The sequence below is a fragment of the Stenella coeruleoalba genome, assembly GCF_951394435.1.
Source record: "Stenella coeruleoalba genome assembly, chromosome: 13".
NCBI lineage: Eukaryota > Metazoa > Chordata > Mammalia > Artiodactyla > Delphinidae > Stenella > Stenella coeruleoalba.
Window position 1 is genome coordinate 6,284,255 of NC_137159.1, and position 22,387 is coordinate 6,306,641.

At 47.7% G+C, this 22,387-nt stretch overlaps 1 protein-coding gene across 3 annotated transcripts in view; it reads left to right on the forward strand.

The window, feature by feature from the left end:
* Nucleotides 1-1,037: 1,037 nt before the first annotated feature.
* TBC1D8 (TBC1 domain family member 8) overlaps nucleotides 1,038-22,387 on the forward strand; it is a 121,682-nt gene continuing 100,332 nt past the window's right edge. For all 3 annotated transcript variants that reach the window (XM_079940673.1, XM_079940675.1, XM_079940674.1), the window contains exon 1: nucleotides 1,038-1,354. In XM_079940673.1, coding sequence (XP_079796799.1) covers nucleotides 1,228-1,354 — 127 coding nt within the window. In that variant the 5' untranslated portion in view covers nucleotides 1,038-1,227. The remainder of the gene's footprint in view (nucleotides 1,355-22,387) is intronic.

The window sequence follows — 22,387 nt, forward strand, 5'->3', positions numbered from 1 at the left end:
CTGGCTTCTCACATACTGGGTCAGATATGGGTTTCTGATCCTCTACAAACAGATTCCTTGGCCTCCAGTGAAGCAGTTCTACTCAGTTCCCAGGAATCTTGTGAGAGCTTTACCTCAGTTTTGTCCTAATTAAGTCACATGTTGTCAGGGGTCCCTTTGTCAAAACCCGAGGGTCATGTTGGAGTTTCTTTCCCTCTCTTTCTAGGATGTTGGATTTAACTGCTTCCTTGAGGAGACGCCTCGGAGTCCCCCTCAGCTGTTCAAGGCCAGCGTCCATGTGTCTATTTCTACCACGCTTTGAGGAAATACTTTTAAAGCCCTACCTGCATATTCGCTATAGCTTTTCTTTACTATCACCTACTCCATACTTCCCAGCTTTTCAATTCTCTGAGAACCAGCGTGCCTGGTTTCGTTCCTGGGTAGGGGACCTGCAGGGGAGCCCTAATATCGGCATCTTCTGTGCTCACGAGGGGCGTCCGGTGTTGAGTTTGGTGTGAACCTTGCCGCAGGGTCCTACAACATCGCCGCTTCTTCAGCAGCTCCGAGGGATCCCTCGTGAGATCACGGAAAACGTACGCTCAGCGTTTAAAAAATTCGGAAAATAATTTTTAGCTTTTAACGCTGTTTTTTGGTTATTTGTAAAAACGTTTCTTGTTATTTTAAGTGCCGTGTTATTCCAAACACACGTTGGTTTCCTGGGGTGCATTCTGTCCCCCCTAAGATAAATGCCCTAGCTCGGCAAACTGCAGCTGGGACAACAAGATGTCTTTTTCACCATCGCCTCCTCTTCCTCCTGCTGCTGTCCGGGCTGTCTCCCCGCAGGGGCGTTGGAGAGAAGAGGGGCCGCGGCGCCCCCCGCGAGCGTAGGGGGAGAGGCGGGGAGCCCGGCAGCCGGGATTGGACTTCCTCCCTCCACTCCGGAACTGCGCTGGAGCCGCTGGGACTCGGAAACCCTGGCGGCGCCGCAGGAGCCGGCGGGGTGGGCGGGGCGCGGCCGGTGGGCGGGGAGAAGCGACCGTGGGCGGGGCCGGGGCGGGGCCTGCGCGCTGGCTGCGCGGGCCGCGAGGGGCGAGCTGCGCCCGCCGCGCTCCCCGGACTCACGAGCGCAGGGCGCCGGCTGGCTGCGCTCCCCTCCGCCGCCGCCGCCTCCTCCTCCTCCCGAGTGGGCTCGGCCCGGCGGCCAGGGCGATGTGAGCCGGGGCCCGCGGGCGCGGCCGGACCTCCGCGATGTGGCTCAAGCCCGAGGAGGTGTTGCTGAAGAACGCCTTGAAGCTCTGGGTGACTCAGAAGAGCAGCTGCTACTTCATCCTGCAGCGGCGCCGTGGCCACGGCGAGGGGGGCGGCCGGCTCACGGGTAAGGGGCGCGCCGGGGCGGGTGGGCGCAACGGCCGGGCCCGGACCTCGCTCCCCGCCAGGCCCGCGGCCCCAGTCCGGGGCTGCGGCGCAGGTGGCGGTTTTGTGGGAGACGCCGGGCCGGCCCTGCCTCGGGCTTGTTTTCCTTTCTCCTGCCTCTCTCCTGCAAGCTCCCGTCGAGGTGGTGGCAGAAGGGACTTGCGGGCTCGTGCATTTTCCCGGGCGGGGCAGGTGCCTTCGCCGCCTGGCCCGGTGACCGCCCGGAGGCCAGGCTTGGCTCGGGAAGCGAAGGAGAGACGCCGGCTGGAGCGAGGGCCGCCCGGGGAGGAGCGGGGCCGTCGTGCGGGGCCAGGTGACAGCGGGTGCGCCCCGGCCATCTGGACGCGCCCGAGGCTCCAGGTGGTGTCGCGGCTGGGGACACACGGCCGGCCCACGGTGGGGCGCAGCTCGGGAGGCTCTGGCAATCCGGGACTGTCGGGCGGGTGAACGGGGCGGGCCGGGCGGGCCTGGGACGGTCTCCACGCCCGGAGGAGGAACGCAGGTGGTACGAATCACGAGCTCGTGATCTTAATAGCAGAACTGAGCAGGTCAGTTCCCCGCCCCCATCCCTTCACTTTCCTCCTAGGAATGAAAGGAGGAAAAAAACTCAGGCTTGTAAAATTTATTTTTTAAAAAAACATTTTTTTCCTCTAAAAGTTATGGTCTAAAACTCCTTGAAAATCAGGCCTTTGGATAACTTGCATTAGCTGCGACACCTGTTTAAAAGGTCAACAGAGGAACAATATGAGGCTTTTCCAGTTGTATCTAGGGAAGCTATATGGAATTTCAGATTTTGGAGTCTGAAATAAGAGGGACTTTAGATCTTCCCATTTTGTCCCTCCTTATGCCAAGGAGGAGACCAGGGCGGGGGAGAGGGCAGTCAAGGGGACGAGCTTGGATCCCTGGGCCCATTGTTGGTGACTGCTGCCTGTTTATTCTGGGGGAGGCCCTCCTGGAGTAAAGGCTACTGGGAAATGCGATTCATACGTCCTGAAAGGGCAGAACCAGGGCATTACCCTTCCCACACTTTAGGCCGGGGAGGCCGGAAAGCAGGCAGTTGGATTCGGTAGGGAGGGTAGACTTCACTGAGCCTCAAGGAGTCAGCCGGAGTTGGTGGGATTTCTGGATGGAAGGGGCAGTGGGGTGACCTGTGGTCGTGGTGGGCAGCAGGTGGGCCTGCTCTGCGAGCTCTGTGAAGCTCTGAGTGGGGGAGTTAGTGTAGGAGGTTGGGTGGGCCTCCTGGGCCCCTGGGCAGCACAGTGACACTTAGTGCCTGGGTTCTCGGGAAACGGAGGCTGGTGGCGCCCTGTGGGGCTCATCAGAGGCGAAGAGGCCAGAGGAGGGGTTCATCTCCCCAGTCCTTTGAAGGCTGTGTATCTTAATCATTGGTGCGTTAAACACAGCACCTGGGCTATAAATGGTCTCCTTTAGTAGAGGGTGAGGACAGGGCTTGAAGATTTGTGACACAGCAAACATAGGAACGTCGGTCCAGCAAACGTTCATTGACTTAGTTCGGCGCACACTGACTGTGGGATGCTCCTCCTGTGGCTACTTTGGGAAGGACTTCAGGTTATTCACCATCCAGCAGGGGAGGTGGGTCCAGACCTGGAGGGCAAAGCCTCAGATCCCGTGCCTGATGGAGGTTCAGGATGCCTTCCCTGCTGGAGAGCCTGCTTTGAGGTCCAGTCTGTCTGAGATGAACTCAAAATGATGCTCTCACTCCTGCTGCATTCCAAAATCAAGCAGGGCTGTAGCGCCTGTGCCTTTGGGCTTTACTTTGGTTTGGGTTTGCTGTGAGTATGCACAATTTTCTTATTCTTTATTTATTTTTTTAATTTATTTTTTGGCTGTGTTGGGTCTTCGTTGCTGTGCCCAGGCTTTCTCTAGTTGCGGTGAACGGGGGCTTCTCCTTGCAGTGGCTTCTCTTGTTGCGGAGCACGGGCTCTAGGCACATGCGCTCAGTAGTTGTGGCTCGCGGGCTCTAGAGCGCAGTCTCAGTAGTTGTGGCGCACGGGCTTAATTGCTCCACGGCATGTGGGATCTTCCCGGACCAGGACTTGAACCTGTGTCCCCTGCATTGGCAGGCTGATTCTTAACCACTGCACCACCAGGGAAGCCCCCAATTTTCTTATTCTTGAAGGCAGTAAGATTGGCCAAAAAAGGGAGGAAAATTCCCCACAAAAAGACCCCTGGCACTTTGCTTTATTTCTTGGAGACTCAGAACCTCCTGGTGATTGTGAAAGGGTGGCATCCCCTACGGCAGCTGAACACTCCGCCTTTGGACATTTAGCCGGGGAGCCAGTGGCTGTACCAGTTAGGCAACCCTGTTACCACATCCTCCGATGGCTGGTCTTACTGGGGCTCTTACGAATGTTGTAAAATCAAAACACGTGACACAGAGGCCAGCTCCATGTTGGTGGCGGTTGTCAGAAAACATAGAATTCTAATTCGTCAGATATTTAGCAATTTATTTCAAAGATTTAAAGCTTAAACTGAGTTTATCTCTGAAATCAATGGGTGTGCATTCTGACTGGTTTTAGGCTTTTCTTTGGAGAGAAGCGAGTAGAGGATGATTAAGAGGGCTGGAGATAAAATGTAAAGGAGCAGTAAAAGGAAGTGTCTCTTCTTGTATTGCGATGCTGAGTTTGAGATTAGGTAGTAGGGGCTTAAAAATGGGAGGTCTCCATTGGTGTTTAAAGTAATCTGACATGTTGAAAACTTGCCCACCCTCAGAAATAGAAGACTTTGTTTCATTGGAGGATTGTAGTTCGTCCTCCTGCTTACACACACACACACACACTCCCTATACACATCTCCAGGTTTATTTTCTCCACAGCCCTTTCTAATATACAAAATATTTATTTTGTTCATTGTTTCCCTTACTAAATTGTCTGGTCCATGAGGGCAGGTATTTTACCTGTGATGGTGCCTAGCCCTGCGTATATGCTCAGTTAACATTTGTAGGATGAATAGATGGTTGAGTCCATGCATGAATGATGGAGCCTACTTTTTTTTTTCTCAAAAGTTGGTTGGGTGTGGAGGCCCAGCTTTCAGACTGAGCTGATCACATGGGCCAGGAAACATGCCCTCTCTCTCCTCGGCTTCCTGTGTACCTGCAGGCTGACCCACCCAAAAGCTGGAGAGAGTGGGTGGGAATTGAAACCTCCTGTCTATTTTTGTAGCTTCTCCTTTGAGGGCAAAGGAGCGGGGCACCAGCCTCTCAGGTGGCTTCAATTACCAGCCCCAGGGACCCGCTTCGAGAAGGAGATCCTGGGCTGGGGAGGGGGCAGGTGGTGGTGGAAGGCAGTGACCTTCGCTTCCAGTGTGAACATGGTGTGGCTGAACACAGTATTGTAAGATGTTTCCACAACTCCCCTGACACAGTGATTTTTGCTGCCCTGGAAGGGAGGAAGTGAAGTTATACAGTGTTCCCTTGGATACGGTCTCCAGCCTGCGGGAATATTTCTTATAAAAGTGCAGCTCTGGGAGAACAGAGTGGGAGCAATTAGCCTTTGGGAGGTGGTGGGCAGAAGGACACCCAGCATCACTGCCCACCCCCACCCCCCGCCCCCAGGGGTCTCTGATGCACTTAAAATGAGCAGCATGAATGAAACTTTAAAGACCGATGGGCTTCCCTGGTGGTGCAGTGGTTAAGAATCCGCCTGCCAATGCAGGGGACACAGGTTCGGGCCCTGGTCCAGGAAGATCTCACCTGCGCAGAGCAACTAAGCCTGTGCGCCACAACTACTGAGCCTGCGCTCTAGAGCCCGCGAGCCGTGTGCACCACAAATACTGAAGCCCACGCGCCTAGAGCCCGTGCTCCGCAACAAGAGAAGCCACTGCAGTGAGAAGCCCCCGCTCACCACAACTAGAGAAAGCCCATGCACAGCAACGAAGACCCAATGCAGCTAAAAATAAATTAACAACAACAACAAAAATAAAGACCGAATATCACCACCCAGATGTGCCCCTCTGAAGGATTTTATTTATTTTTCAGTGTTTTATTACGCACATTCCTGTATAATCTTGCAGTTCTTTCCCCAAAGAGGCTGGCAGTTTAAAAGTTATAATTTGAATCATATATTGATGTTTTCTACTTTTCAGAGTGTTTCTCTTTGGCCCCTGTTCCTGTCACCGCATTTGTAACAGTTATGGGGTAACCGATTTCCTAACGGGGTCAAGGGAGGAAGTATGGAGTGGGAGTGGAAAATATGGGCTTTGGAGTCAAGATAAGTTTGTTGGGTACAGATCTGGGCCAGTTTATTTGGCTTCTTTGAGCCTTCGTTATAACTCTGCCTTAAGGCACGAACAAAAACTAACTTTAGAGTGTTAGAAGCTGTTTTCCACCATGGCTACCCCATCTTACTTTCCCATCAGCAATGCACAAGGCTTCCGATTATAATAAGGGTTAGAATGAAAATAAACAACATACATGAAGGGCTTAGTTGTGCTCGTCACCTGGTAGGTTTGAAGAAAAGCAAAGCAAAGTAACATTTAAAAAAACCGAAGAACAAGAGCGCTTCTTAGAACAGAAGTGTCGTAAAATAGTTTGCATAGTAGTGAAGGATGTAAGCGACGTTTATCTATTAGCGCAGGATTTACTAAGTGTAATTAGAAGATTAAATATTTAAATAGCAATTTGTGCCAGCAGGACTTGGATACAGGGGGTCTTTGACCACATTAAATCCTAGTAAATAAAGGAAACTGAGTGTGAGTGGCCGGCTGTACCCAGGGTGAATCGTCTCCTGCCTTGGGAACAGTGTCCCCGTGACTGGGGGAGTTTCATCTAGGGATTCCCGTGGGGCTCCCAGAGCTTGCTCAGAATGACTCTGCCATGGCTGGAATGGTGAAGCCCAGCACCAGTGTGGCCTTTCATGTAGCCCGCCTGACGTCAGCTGAGTCCTGCTCAGGTAGCTGAGGTTGGTGGTGGATTTCGTCCCCGCCACCAGCAAAACCCCTTTGGCTCAACAGGGCAGCCGTTGCATTGTGCAGACTCCCCACATATTGGCTCTAGAGTCTTCCATACTTCGGTCTTGTTTTCCAGAAGCACAACAAGGAAGAAATCACAAACAGCAGAAGTACTTTGATTCCAGGAGCATAAATCAGAAGGTTTATATAAGTAAAGTTACTGGTGTTATCTCTAAGGGCTGATAAGCCATTAACAAAAGCCTTGGGGTTCCCAACAGATGCATTTAATGAGAACATAATAAGGGCCATGCATTTGTAATTAGATAATCAAACAAGGCCTGGGCTGTGTCACTCCAGGAAATAATATGAGGTACAAATGTGTGGGTAGTTTCAGCCTAATTGGGGCTCTTTAGGAAGAGCTGGAAATGATTGGGAGGCTTGGAACATTTAAAGAATTCATCTACTTGAGCCATATTCTGGCAGCATTGGATCAAGGAGGGATTTATTTAAAATGAAAGTAGTAAATCTGATCATATTTCCAGCACAGGTTTTTTTCCCCCTTATTTTGTAAAGCTTTAGTCAATTGCATTCAAAAGCAGCCCTGAACATATTTTCACGGCTCCTGGGGTCTCGCGTGAGCTACCCCTGCACCACCTCTAAGGCTCTTTCTCCTCTGCCTTCTGCTCTCAAGCAAAGACCCTCCAGTGTCGGTCACTTTCCTCTCCTGGGCCTTCACGGGCTGTTCCCTCTGCCTGGGGTGCTCACACCTCCCCTTCCCGTCTCAGCCTAAGCTTCCGTGCTTGGACATGGACCCTGCTGCCCCCATCCTCTTGTCCCACCCTCTACTTTTCCTTTATAACACTGACCACTGTTGGTTGTGATGTGGCTCTTTGTGGCTTTATCTGTTTCGAGCAAACCAGACCTTGAGCTCCAGAAGGGAGGTCCCAGGTCTGCGTCCCTCCCCACTCTGCCGCCTGCGCTGGAATCCTTGCTGTCACTGTGGCTGGAGCGCTGTTGATATGTATTTAGTGAATACACGGACGCCCACGTAGAATTGATAGCTGTGAGCCTTTGAGGTGGAGAAGTGTTTCGTGTGATCCTGAAAATGGAAGTTACGAAGAAAACAGGAATAAATAATACAGAGGGTTGTTATTGTCATTTCACACACCCGCCCTATGTGCTTGTAAGGATTAGTGGTTGTTTGTCAGCTGCGCCAGCCCAGCTGTTAGAACTCCCTGTTGGTAACCTTTATGGAAATGATCCTGTACAGACCCAGAATGATTTTCCCAGCACATCACCAGCCAACTTACACAGCTCTACGAATCTGAGTCATTAATATTCTTGAACATTTGGTGGGTGTGTTGTAACCATTAGATTTTATTATTTTTCTGCTTCCTTTTTTTTTTAACTTTAAAAAAAGGGAAAGAGAAATCAACAACAAAATAAACAGCCCCCAGTAAGGTCTCCTTAGGAAAAAGTACTGTGTGATTGGTTTTATTCTGAATAAATACTTACTAGTAGAGAATGGATATTCAAATATAATGGGATGATAGTTTGCCTGAAGTTTTAAATTATGAAATCTTGTGGGCATTAATATCCTGAATTATGTGTTAATACTCCCTTGCTTTTATTTATAGTTTTTTTTAAAATTTTTTAAAATTTTTTATTTTTTTTGCTGTACGTGGGCCTCTCACTGTTGTGGCCTCTCCCGTTGCGGAGCACAGGCTCCGGACGCGCAGGCTCAGCAGCCATGGCTCACGGGCCCAGCTGCTCCGCGGCATGTGGGATCCTCCCAGACCGGGGTACGAACCCGTGTCCCCTGCATCGGCAGGCGGACTCTCAACCACTGCGCCACCAGGGAAGCCCTATTTATAGTTTTGACACATTTATATGTATCCCTAATCAACACATTGTTTAGTTTTGTATGTTTTTTTCTTAAACTCTTTACAAGGGGATCACACTTTATGTATTTTTTCCGAAGCTTATTTTTCTGCCCCCCTCCCCCATTATAGTTCCAGTTTTATATGTATAATTATGTTTCTCTAACATTGAACCATGCTGATGCATGTAACCATGTTTATTTCTTTTCATTGCTGGGTAGTGACCCATTGAATGAATATACCATTGTTGATTGATTTATTCGTTCATTCTCCTGTCAGTTGATATTTGGGTTTCTAGTTGCTGTTGTTTTGCTATTACAAATAGTGCTGCTGTGAACATGGTCAGAGATGTTACTTTTGGCCAATCTAGTAGGTATTAAAATAGTATTTGAGAACCAGCGAGATGGTGTTTCCCTCATAGGGATAAGAATCTTTTTATATGTTTATTAAGTATTTGTTTTGCCTTTTGAGAAAGGTTTGTGTCTTTTTCTTATCTTAGGAGCTGTGTGTGTGTCTTTGTATGTGTGCATGCACGTGTGTCTATGTGTTCTGTATTCTTTTTCTATTATATGTATTGAAAAATCTCACTCCATGCTTGGGCTTTGTATTTTTGTTGTGGGTCTTTTTCTTTTTTTTTTTTTTTTTGCGGTACGCGGGCCTCTCACTGTTGTGGCCTCCCCCGTTGCGGAGCACAGGCTCCGGGCGCGCAGGCTCAGCGGCCATGGCTCACGGGCCCAGCTGCTCCGCGGCATGTGGGATCTTCCTGGACCGGGCACGAACCCGTGTCCCCTGCATCGGCAGGCGGACTCTCAGCCACTGCGCCACCAGGGAAGCCCTGTTGTGGGTCTTTTAAAGGACCAAATTCTTAATTTTCATGCAGCCAGATGTACCATTCTTGTCCTCTAATAGTTTGTGCTTTTTGTTACTTGTTTAAGAAGAAATCTGTAGAAGGGAATCTCTGTGATGATGGTGAAGGGAGAGCCTTAAATGAGAGTCTGGTCCTCAGTCCAGATAGGAGCAGGGCGGAGGATCCAGGACAACTCCTAGGAGAAGAGAAACTGATAGAGCAGGGATACGCCTGCACTCGCACGTGTTGGAGGAACATGCGCTCACCAGGGGAGAGCTTGTGGATGAATTCTTGACACATAGAAAGCTGAATGAGCCAGGAATTCCAGGACAGTTGTCAGCTCCAGGGAACATGAAAAGCTGTGTAGGTTAGGAAAGGTTTCATCCTTTTACTACAAAGCTCAGCTTGCACTAATGTTTACATCGTTACAATAATGTAAATATCGACTCCGGGTCTAACCCAGGCTGTTGCCTAATTGAGGAGTGAGTGGCAGGTGGGGTTGCTGAGTGAACGGGGGGATACATCCTCCACTTCTGGAAGTTGCCAGCCGATGCCCGTATGGAAAATTGAAGAAGTAGTCGTACCAGCATGTTCCCGGAGAAGTGCAGGTAAATGGGGAAAAAAACTAGTAAAGAGCTGGGAGTGGTTGCCCTCGGGGAGCCGGGAAGTGGGAGCAGGAAGGGGCTGCTGGGTTTCTCATGGGCCTTGTCCAGTTAGATGCTCCTTTCCATGCACATGTAAACTGGATAAAATACAGAATGCAAACTTTGGGAGAGCTTGGCATTTTTTCTGGGTAACGGGAATCCCGTGGGTAACGGGGTCAGGAGAGGCATTGAAGCAGTCGTATTAGTGCCTCATGGCCGTGATTCCTGAACTGCCCTGCTTCACATATTTGTCCTCTCAGTAAACTATATTTAGCCTTCAAAGTGTCTCAAATATGTGGGGTATGTCAGTTTCACCTATTTTCAGAAATGCATCTACTCTAACCACAGGTACTTTTATTTGAAATTAAAATATATTCTGGGTGATTGTTTTCCTCCAGAGAAGAAATCATACATTATAATACATTTATAATTTTTGTCCCTTTCCTATAGGTAGGGCACTATAACTGGATCCCATTCCTTCTGGGGTCTCAGTTCCTTAACCTGCAAAACAGTGATAATATAACAACAACAGCAGTTTTTGCTTTGTGGAAGTGTTTATATTTCCAACTGTTATATTTTATAGACACGTTGGCAAAATCCACTTAATTATTTGTATGTAAAGAAGAAGAAAAAGCCCAAAGAATATTGCATCCAACAATGCCAGGCCCTTTGTTCTCATGAAGCGTATGGTCTGGAGGGGGCAAGGTGCTTGTGGTTGGTGGGGGGCAGTATTAAACCATGAAATACAGAATTATCAATGGTGGTAAGTATAGGGGGTGTGAGAGGGAATAACACGGAAGCTAATTTAGCTTGAGGTGTCAGGGAGCATTTCTCTGAGGACCTGTGATCTCAGCTGAGACCTGCAGGGTGTATAGGATGGTGCTAGCCTGCTGCAGAGTGAGAGAAAGAGCCTTCTGCGTGGAAGAAACAGCATGTGCAAAAGCCCTGTGGCCTCTGAGAGCCTGCTTTGGATAAGTTAGCTTTGACGGGCTGTGAGCTGTCCAGTAAGGCCTGGACAGAGGAGGAAACCACAGAGGGGGGTGAGGAGTGGCTGGGGAGGGGAGCAAATCAGCAGAGTGGATTTTTCTAGAAGGCAAGAGAAGAGTATATTTAAGAAGGAGGGAGGGAAGAGGGATCATCTCTGCAACGTCATGTGGAACAGGCTTGTAAGACGTTGGCAGCCTCAGCGAGAGCAGTTTGGGTGCCGGTTGGCGTGGCGTAGGGGTGGGCTGGAGGCTGCTGGTGGGTGGTGAGGAAGTAGGGACCGCGTGTGGGTACAGCTTGGTCAAGGTGGAGTTTGGTTGGTTTTTGTTGTTGTCACTGTTACAAATTTATTATTTGTCAACAGAGTGTCTGCTGAATGATGGATCTGTAGGTATTGTGGGCTTGCGGAAGGGCAGCTGGGCCTCGAGATGGGCAGTGGGTAGAATTTGAAGAGGTCAAGGAAGTAGGTAAGGCATCCAGGGGAGGGAGACCTCAGGAGCATTTCCCAAGGAATTTTGTTTTGGAAATGAGGTTATGTGCTCAGGACTGAACAACAACAAAAATGCCTCAAAGGATCTGTAACTGACGACCAAGAGAATTTAACTAATTTCGATGGAACCCAAGGATGCTGGCTTAGCCCTGGACAGTGATTGCTTCACCTGGCAAAAGAAACCCTTTGAGGAGACCGTGGCAACTTACAAAATTGAGTAACGTTACTTGTTTGGCATTTGGTGCCACGCCCCTTGTACCCTCTTGTCGGGGGTAAGTGCTGGTGGGAATCTGATCTGGCTTCACTAAGTGTTTTGACCAGACTTTATTTCTCAGATTCATAAAGCTAAATAGTCTTGTTGTAAATCATGTTATCAGGATTCAAAAAATAGAATTTATTGCTAGATGGAAAATGCAGATTATTTCAGTGAACTACAAAGGCTCCCCAGGAAGTTTGGCTGCCCTGAATGATTGAGTCCATCTAACAGGGTTCTGAATTGTGGCCCAATGATGGGATGTAGGAATGTTTTCATGAGGAAATTTGGTAACATTTTAAAAATGGGATGGGCCTAGTGATGCAAGGTGTGGAAGGAACCTCTGGAGTTTCTCACTTGAGAAGCAGTATTTACATGACAGAAACTCTTCGTTTAAAAAAAAAAAAAAGGCAGAAAAGGTTAGTGCCCCTTAGAGATTAGATATTTCATCTGCTACAGGAGCAGAGAGCCAAGGTGGGTTCTGAGTTTCTGTTATGTTGCTGTTTTGCTGTTATAATTAAAAACAAATGTAAAATGTAAGCAAGGCCTTAAGATTACTTTCAGAATAGATAGCTCATGATCTTGCATCTGTCAAGGATTCAGTCACAGCAAGGATTTGGCTGGAGAGACTAGATTTGGGTAAACCCAGTGTAACAAAACAGTGTGTGTGTGTGTGTGTGTGTGTGTGTGTGTGTGTGTGTGTGTGTGTGTGTGTGTGTGTGTGTACACATACGTGTGCCTGTGTTTTTCATCCGCATATAATAGAGCTGTCTCTCAGTGTGGGGATTAGGTTCCGAAATCAACATGAAGGACAGAAATTGCTTGCGGTTAAACTTACCCTGAAACCAGCAGCGTCACCTGTCTTGGTAATCTGCTCCTGGTACCAGGAGTTTCTGCGAGGTGGAGGCCTCAGTGGAGCTGGGAGATTCCAGCCCCCCTGGGGCTCACACCAGCGCATGTGTTCCTGGAGTTGTGGGCTGTCCAGGTGAATTTATTGTCCCCTCTGTGTTTTGGTCCACGTTTTGCCTCTCACTGTTTTTTTTTTTTTTTTTTTTTGCGGTTGAATTTGGTAAATTAGAGTGAGATGCATGTCTGCTGTACCACCACTTGCTGGTTGAAGTCAAGTTCCTGAGCCAGCTCTGTGGCCAGGTGAGGCTGATAAGAGATGGCGCTGCAGCGTAGTGTATTAACCTGGGAGTTGCTGTTAGGTGAGGTTGATGGTGGTGTGTCCGAGGGCTACAGTTCTGAAGTCTGATGCTCAGGTGGCTTTGCTGTGAAAAGGTCTGCATTAAGCGGGTGTTGTTTTGTCTTTCAGTCTCTTGCTTGTCTTCATTTATCCAAATAAAACATTGAGATTTGAGGAGGAGAGAGGTTGGAAAGCCTCTTGTGGAACTGCAAGGTTTTCTTTGATGGGATGTGTGTCCCACTGTAAGAGCTGCTTTCCTTTTTTGGTTTTTAACTTTCTGCATGACCTGGAAGGCTGGATTTGAGCACTGTATATTAAGAGCCAAAAGTTAGGTTAGAGTCGTATAATGGTAAGCGTGTTTACTTTTTTTGAATTAAAATCTACAGAAACCCACACTGTAGGCCTGAAATCCTACTAAGACTCAAGACCATAGGCTCCATAGGTGAGCATCCCTTTATAGCAGAAAGATCATTAGAAAGTCTGTGCGGGGGGGGGGGGGGGGGGGGGGGCGGGGGGAGGGAAGACGGGAAGACAGGAGGGGGAGACAGAAGGAGAGGGAGGGAGAACCTCAGAGAGAGACTTAAATGGCTGATGTGCTCACACGAAAAGAGATCCTAATCGCAGAAGCTTTGGGAAGACGTGCTCTAATATGCTACATGTATAATATTGTGATATGCATTCCTGAAAAGTTTTATTTAGAATCAGACTTGTATAAATTAGACAGTTTCCCCATTACTTAAGCCTCAGAGAGATCTCCATTTTAAGAACAGAGTAAATTATTAAAGATGTATAGAAAAATCTATAAATTTGAATCAGATTGTAGTATTTCAGATGTCAGAATATTTTTATTACAAGCTAAAAACAACTTCTTGGATCAAAACTGTCAAAAACAAAAAAAGGGAGATGGGGACTTCTGTCTTTAAAACATCAACCCTAAAAGACAAAGGAGGGCTGTGGATTAAAGGAAACTGAGCAGTACATGATAACTAAATGTGATACCCAGCCCTAGAGAGGGTCCTGGGCTGGAGGGGAAAATGCTCTAATGGGTGTTTGTTATTGGGTAACATAACACAACCGGAATACAAAGAGTAGATAAAAGCATAGCATGTGTTAAATTGAGTGACATTGGCAACTAGGCTATTGTGTTAAGAGAATATCCGTATTCAATATCGTATCACATCACATCACATCATACCATAGCACGTCACATTATGTCATCCAGCATAGCGCACCATATCACATCATATTGGTCATCGCATATCATATCTCATGAGAAAAAGAGAGGGTGTTAGAGCAGACGGGGTGAGCTGTTAACAGTTGGTGAATCTGTTTCTAGGCAAAGGGTATATGGGTGTTCTTGGTCCTATTTTAATTCCTGAAGCTTCTCCTTAAGCTTGCAGTTATTTCCAAATAAAAAGTTAAATAAACAAATACGTTTAAGTGTCAGCCCGGAAGTACTCGTCCACTGATTGAGGTATTTTGAGCCTGCAATAACAAAATATAAAGTAGAACTTAAAAAGAACCTTTATTTAGGAAATTTCTGCGGGAAAAATAACTTTGTTGTGGTGCGAACTAACCACCCTCTGCTTTTCTCATTGAAACAACCATTTTTGTACACTGGCTTCTAGAGTTGAGGTTTCTTGGGGTCCCGGTTGCCGGGTGCAGCAGGACAGGTGGTCGGGATTCCGCACCACCCGAAGCTTGAAGTGACTTTGACACAGGACTTTTTAATATCGTGTGTCCGTGTTTCAGTGTTAGGTCAGGCCTTGGTTGTGGTCAGTAAACAGTTGAATTTTAAGAGCGTGAAGCTCTTGGAAAACAAGTTCATTGACTAGGTATTTACTGGGCTTCTGGGCGCCTAGCTCTCTTCCAGGCGGTGAACATGACAAAGTCCTGCCCTCATGGAAGGTACTCCACTCTTGTAATTAATCTAGAGCAGCTCTACTCCAGTGATTACTTAGTCTAGCAATTAACCTAGAACGACTCTGCTCTCGTGATTACTTTCTTATTCTAGTAATTAACCTAGGACTGGAATTCTCAAGTGTGCACGCAAATCCCTTTGCATATGTCAGCCTGGGCGTCATTTTAAACTTACTTCATGAAGACGTTTTGTGATGTTTCTACCACACCGTGAGAGGTTGGCTTCTGTGGCCTTTGCCCTTAAAAACGGAAATATTTAGTCCAGGCAGTTAGGGCCTTTGAACCAAATCTTTGAGGTTCTTGCCTGCTTTGGGCACATTATTCATAAGCTCCGTGTTGGGGCCAAAAGACTTGAAGTTTCTCCTGCCGCCTTGAAGTCTTTCTGCCTCCTTCTCATCACTGGGGACCGGCAGGTGGAGGACCTACTGTGAGCACAGCTGGCCCGGGGTTCCGCCCTGGGCCTCGGGTGCGGGTGTGTCTGGGGGCCCAGCCCTCCTGCGCTCTGTGAAGTGTTGACACAGTTGGCTTCCCTGGGTGCTTCCGGGTGCCCCGGTCCCTCTCCCTTTTGTGAATCAGCTCCGCAACCTTCCGTAGGTGACTGGGATGAAATGGACTCATTTTCCTATTTAAAAATAACCTCCGGGCTTCCCTGGTGGCGCAGTGGTTAAGAATCCTCCTGCCAATGCTGGGGACACGGATTCGAGCCCTGGTCCGGGAAGATCCCACATGCCGCGGAGCAACTAAGCCCGTGCACCGCAACTACTGAGCCTGCGCTGTAGAGCCCTTGAGCCACAACTGCTGCAGCCTGCGCGCCTAGAGCCCGTGCTCTGCAACAAGAGAAGCCACCGCAGTGAGAAGCCCGCACACCACAACAAAGAGTAGCCCCCGCTCGCCGCCACTAGAGAAACCCGTGCGCAGCAACGAAGACCCAATGCAGCCAAAAAAAAATAGAAAAAGCTAAAAATATAATAATAATAAAATAAGAATAACCTCCGCAGCTGTGGGTTCAAGTCTTCCCATCACGAGGACGACCTTATCTCTCTGCTGGGACACCTGCTGGTCGGACCCGGAGGGTCACAGGGGGGCGATGGTGGGATGGGATTTCGGAGACCACCGGCCCGCATTCCTTTACTACAGATCAGGAGCTGTCTGATCCGAGGCAGAGATGGTCTGGCCCTGTTGTCACTTGACTGAGTTTAGCCCTTTCTAGAAAGATTAGGTGGCCCCTGAGACTCAGTTCCCACCTTCCCCCAGCTCAGCTCCTCCAGACCTGCTCTCCTCCTCTTGGGCTGGGCTGGTGTCTCTCAAGACCCTCGCTTTGCTTTGTTCCTTTAAAAATGGTTTAAGTAACAGAATTAAAAAAAAAAAATTGTGGTAGAATATGCGTAACATAAAGCTTTCCATTGCAGTGATTCTTAAGTGTACAGTTAAGTGGCCTTAAGGACATTCACATTGTCGTGCAACCGTCACCACTGTGTGGCTCTGGAATTTTCTTCTTCCCAGACTGAAACTCTGTCCCCATTAACACTGACTCCCATTCCCCCTCCCCCAGCCCCTGGCACCAGCATTCTGCTTTCTGTCTGTACGAATCCGACTTTTCTAGTTCCCTCATGTAAGTGAAACCATGCAGTATTTGTCTTTTCGTGACTGGCTAATTTCACTGAGCATAATGTCCTCAGGGTTCATCCACATTGCAGCCTGTGTCAGTTTCCTTCCCTTTGAAGGCTGAATAATATTCCATTGGGTGTACAGACCACGTCCTGCTTACCTGTTCATCCATCGAAGGACACTAAGCTGCTTCTGCCTTTTGCCTGTCGTGAATAATTCTGCTGGGAACATAGGTGTGCAAATATTTGTTCAAGTCCCTGCTTTTAGTTCTGGGTGTATACCCAGCAGTGGAATTGCTGGGTCATATGGTAATTCCATATTTAATTTTTGGAAGAGACACGATTTTTGCATCTGATTCTCTGTCTCTCTGGGCCTCTGTGGACTTGACTATATGGCTGGACCGTACTCAGTTTCCTGGGGTCCCCAGCTTCCTGAGCACCCTCAGCCTGGTTTTAGAGACCCTCGCTTCTCTTCGCGTTAAGGTTGAGGGGAGAACTGAAGAGAACTGAAGCTAGTTTAGAGGAACATGGCAGTGCCTTGAGGAAGAAGAATTAGAATTTGACTTCGGGACATCTTCACGTTTATTGTTTGATTGATTGTTTTGGATTTCATGTACTTTTGTGTTTTATAACTAAGCCATAGAGAGGAACAGTTAAATAGTTAAATAGTTAAAGTTAATTTGGTTTTGATGGTTTGTTCTAATATGTCCTCAATTACATCTATATCTCATTTCCTTCATCATTGTTGGCAAAAAGAATAGGACTATGAGGAGGTAGGAAAGGAAAGAAGTCTTGTTCTTATTCCTTGTATGACCCTGGGCCTTAGTTTAGTCTTCTGTAAAATGGGCTAATGCTACCTACCTAACACAGCTTGTTGTAATTATAATAGTAATTGGGGAAAAATGCATCTGAAGTACTAGGACAGTGCTTGACAGCCACTGGGCTTAGTATTAGTCTGTCCTCCCCTGCTTGTTATCGTGGAATAACTGGAAGCTGTATGTGGGGGGTGTGGTGGTCGTCAACTTTTTTTTTTGAAGTATAGTTGATTTACAGCATTATGTGAGTTTCGGGTGTACAGCAAAGTGATTCAGTTTTTATATATTTTTATATTTTTGTGTGTGTGTATATATATATATATATATATATTTTTTTTTTTTGCGGTATGCAGGCCTCTCACTGTTGTGGCCTCTCCCGTTGCGGAGCACAGGCTCTGGACGCACAGGCTCAGCGGCCATGGCTCACGGGCCCAGCCGCTCCGCAGCATGTGGGATCTTCCCGGACCGGGACACGAACCCGTGTCCCCTGCATCGGCAGGCGGACTCTCAACCACCGCGCCACCAGGGAAGCCTGTGATGAGAACTTCTAAGATCTACTCTCTTTGCAGCTTTCAAACATGCAATACAGTCTTATTAACTGTAGTCACCAGGACTTATTAACTGTAGTCACATCCCCAGGACTTATTTATTCTATAACAGGAAGTGTGAACCTTTGACCCCCTTCACCTATTTCACCCCTTGCCCCCCACACCCTGCCTAGTCTTCTCCTGACTGCAGAGTTTTTTCTTTTCTACAAAATCAAGTCCGTTCTCTGTAGTTGGTGGACATATCCCCTGGGGGGGGTGGGCGGTGTGAAGTAAGCTGAGAATTTCTGGCATTTCAAGCTCTGCTGCTTTGGGGCCAGCAGGGGTGGGGGTGGGGGGGATCCAGAATTTCCTGTTAGCAGCTTGGGTGCCAGGTTTCTGGCTCTAGCCCAGAATTCCAAATACCTGTGAAGAGTTAACCCCTGGGCACGTGTCCCTGGGGCTGGCCACATGTAGCAAGGGAATGGGGGAGTCCTTCCCAGCAGGGAGGGGAGAGAAAGAAAAGGGATGGGGAGAAGGTAGAAGGGGCTGTGGATATAATTTTCACCTGCTCAGAAGGAGCGTGAAGCTGTCTTCGAGGAATTGGACAGGGGTGCTCTCTCGCTCTGCCCACTTCAAGACTTGGCCGTTGTCTGCAGTTGCCCTTGTCTGTCTGTATTACTTAACGGTTATCAGTCTTCATTTTCTCCAAGAAAGAACAGCAGCTGGTAATGCCTTTTTCTTCCCATCTTCCTATTTAAAAAAAAAAAAATTGCTTATTAGCTCGGTAATAATACTGCAGTATTTTTGTGTACTGTATTGCACTTTTCAGCGACTTTACCTCATTGAACGTGTACATAAAGATTTGTCCAGGCCGCTTGACATCCTCAGGTTGCAAACTGAAGTGGGTGTGGCCATCTGATCTGCCCAGCTATTGGTAGCAGAGCCCTGGCACCTTGTCTTTTCTTTTTATGAAGCTGATTAGTCAGCAACACTTGAGAAGTATTTATGGAAAGTCCGTATGTGCCCAGCGGAGATGCTGTGTTAGAGAATTCTTACCTTCAAGGCATTATGACCTAATAGGGTCTTAAGGGGAAGAGGATGGAGTTCCAGTCTGTTACCTGTAATTAATGTAGTTATTTATGTAATGTAATTAAGGCCAGTAATTAAAATGTCTGATGAGTGGAGGAAGAGCTATGAATTCATAGTTTGGGGATGTCTCTGAATTGAATACTCTAGTACTGGTTCTCTTCCCTGGTATTAGGGAAAGGGGACAGTTTTTAAACAATGGGTTTAGATACCCTTAAACCTCTGGGCTGTCCATCATGAAAGCTTCTATAGCTTATCTCTGCAAGCCATTTCACACTATTATTAGGGTAAAGACAGGAAACATTGCCTAACATGACTTATTTCTAATCCTTTTTTCCTCATTTTTAAAATTGAAGTATAGTTGATTTGCAATATTTCAGGTATACAGTAAAGTGATTCAGTTATATTCTTTTTCAGATTCTTTTCCATTATAGTTTATTACAAGATAGTGAGTATAGTTCCCTGTGCTATACAGTAGGACCTGGCTGTTTATCTAGACTTATTTCTAATCTTGAGGGCTTGTGGTTTGGGCGGTTGATCTCTGGAAGTAAAGGCATGGGCCGACCCAGGACTTTCTTTGCAACAGAAATAAGGATTTTTAAAATAAATGAAATTGGAATAGATTAGCATCTACCAGGATGTATGGAAAGAAAACTTCTGGAAGGAAGCTTCGTTTCTGTTCTTTTTTGAATGTCTGTGTGTATATTTCCTCAAGTTCCTGACTTCGCAAGTGTTTAATAAATCTGTCAAAACGGTCGTGTTCAGGTCTGGATGCAAAGGACACGGGAAATGGAGTGTTTTCTACAGTGTCTCCTGAACGGCTGTCTTGACTACTCCTGGCAGGGAGCGGCTGTGAATAGCAGGTTCAGGAATGCGGGGCTGTGTTTTCAGAATCTGAACTCTGGCCCCGGGCGCCCGGCGTGGGGGGGCTCCGGAGGCGCTGGGTTGCCAACGGCACTTGTTGACAGGGAGAGATGCTGGCCAGAGGGGTGGTCGGAAGGCTTCTGGATTGTTGGATAATGAATGCATCTGTCATGGGAGAGTGCTTGTCTTTTAAATAGGCATAAAAATATCATTTGCTCAGAGGAAATGAATTCGCACACGCATGTCATGAACCTGTTCCTTGGTGATCTCGTATTGTTTGTCCATGAGATGGTTTGCAGATTGAGGGGCTTAGTTCTAAGGCACTCGAGACAAGGGCTCTGAGTCTGCTCACAAGCCCATTTGGGGGAGTATGTGTCCTGTCCTGCTGCTGTGGGGAAGCTGTAGCATGTCTCCAAGGACTTGGAAGAGGACTCTTGCCCACTCAGCCCTTCATGACGCTCTGGATCCGCCCCCCCTCCCCGCCCCTCCTGCCACCAGGCTTCCTCAGTAATAATCTGCGAGTACTCCTGGCAGCTGGTAGGTCTAGGCTGTGTACCAAAAAAGGGACCATGTCCTCAAGAAGGTTGGGGGAAAAATGTTACATTGAGGCTGGGCTTCAAATTCAGTCTTGCCTTTGGTGAGTTCTCTTGGGGAATAACCCTAGCTCACCTCCTATCCACCGATCACTTAAATCCCTGGCCAAATCTATTCACTCACTTGCGCCAACCTAATATATATCAAATTAACATGAAGTTTTTCCTTAAATTTGAAGAGTTGTTTTTTAATGTAGTTTTGGATTTGGGGAATAGAAATATGGTAGTTTTTTACCTCGGTTAGCCTGCAAACAACCCTTCTAGGACTCTCTAGAAATTGTTTTTAGGAAATCTGAAAGCATTTCTCATAGAGCCTTGAAATAGCAAATGAACTTTCCTTAGACACACAGCACTTACAAGCTGGTATTTAGGTAACGATGAAAATACTTTTAAAAATGTGTGTAAAGAAAGGAAGAAGGTTTGAATCGTACTGCTCTTCTGGGAGATTGCTTTGCAGAGAATCCTCCCCTGCTTCTCTCCTGCTGTTTCTGGCAGCTTCGGAAGGTACGTTCGTCAGGTTCTAGAAGGAGAGGGGGCCTTGGCTGTGGAGGGGAAGGTTTTCTCTGGCTTGTGGAGGGCTTAACACTTCAGGGCTAACTCCGCGAGCACCTGGCCGAACCTGAACAACGAGCTGTCTGTTAAGCCAGTGAACCCTCCTCTCCTTTATAAGGTAGAGTGGCAGCGGGGACGGTATAATAATACCACACGGGAAGGGCAATGTGTTCTCTCTTAGGAACACGGGTTAGAATCACAGCATGAAAAGCAGCTCAGCACCACAGAGCTGTCACAGATTGTTACAGGACAGATTGAGACCGAGGGACGTAACTTACCAGGCTTTTGCATGCTTGAGAGAACCCCGTCCAGAGCACCGGCTCCCCAGCATCTTTGGGGTCATGCAGACTTTGGACACGGCTGGAACGTAGCTGACCACATCAGACCCGGGGACAGCCGGATCCCTGTTTTAGGGTCACACACTGTTGGCTCGCATGCCCTTTGTACCTTGTGTCAGTCTTTGACTCTCCTGTTCTTGTTTTATGGCTTCTTAAGGCCTTGACCTCATGTGTTTTGGTGGACACAGGTGCTGCCTTGACATTCTCCTGTGCCCCTCAACCTTTTTTTCCTTTTTTAGCTGCACCGTGTGGCATGTGGGATCTTAGTTCCCCAACCGGGGATCCGAACCCACGTCCCCTGCAATGGAAGCGTGGAATCCTAACCACTGGACCTCCAGGGAAGTCCCCCTACCCTTTTATTTGTAGCCATAACTACGCAGGTCGCATTGCTGCATGACCTGCTCGGCCTGATGCCTTGTCTGACAAATGCCACCATATAAGTATGTATACATTCCTGGCTGTAGCAAAACACATTACACACTGACCAGTGTTCAGACCCGCTGGGAAGGACTTGTGACAGGCTGGTGTGACAACACACTGGCTGAAAACACAGGTGGACCCATCTTCGAAATTTGGGGGTACTGTTTTATTTAAATACTGATTTTAAAGCCTTGAACAATTAGAATCTTGAGTGGTCTGGAAGCTCATCTTCGTTCCACGAGCGATTATGTAATACACTATCACAAGAGCTGGCTCTCCTTGGAAGGAAAATGTCATAAAACAGTCAATAGAGTCGTATTAAAAAGACCATTTCCCGTCATGATTTAGTTCTGTAAATTAGAAAACAAAACACTAGAAACATTTCTTTTGTAATGGTGCTTTCTCCCATGATTTATAAATCAATGCTAATGGTAGAAAATTGGAAAAAGAGAGGAAAAAGAAGAAACAGCTCTTAATCCCACAGTTAACCTTTTTGTATTGATTTTCCAGCTTTATCTGTGAATTTTGTTGATATTATCGAGTTCACAGTGTATATGCAGGTTTGTATCTTGGTTTTCACTTAACGGAATGACAGCATTGGAAGATGTGCCACCCGTGCATTTTGTGGGTTTGTGTCATGATTTGCAGCCTCTCGCCTGAGTCCTGCATTGGCACCTACCTCCTGTGCGTGCCCCTGATGTGCCGCCTCACCCCCCAGGCTGCCTGGGGACCCCGACACAGTGGCGTCATGTCAGCGTCGGCATTGAAGAACATTTCTGAGCCCTAGCTCAGGCTTGTCTGTGAATGGGTGAGACCCTCGTGTTTTGGACGAGGATCTTGGGACCGGAGAGGAGTTCTGTGCCACTGCCTGCATCTCGGCTTTCCCTGACACTTAGGGTTAGATTGTGCCAACCTGTTAAAACAACGACTTGCTCACCGTCATCCAGTTAGAGAGAAAGACCCAGCCTATGGCTGCGTTGGGTCTTCGTTGCTACCGGCGGGCTTTCTCTAGTTGCAGTGAACGGGGGCCACTCTTCGTCGCGGTGCACGGGCTTCTCAGCGTGGTGGCTTCTCTTGTTGC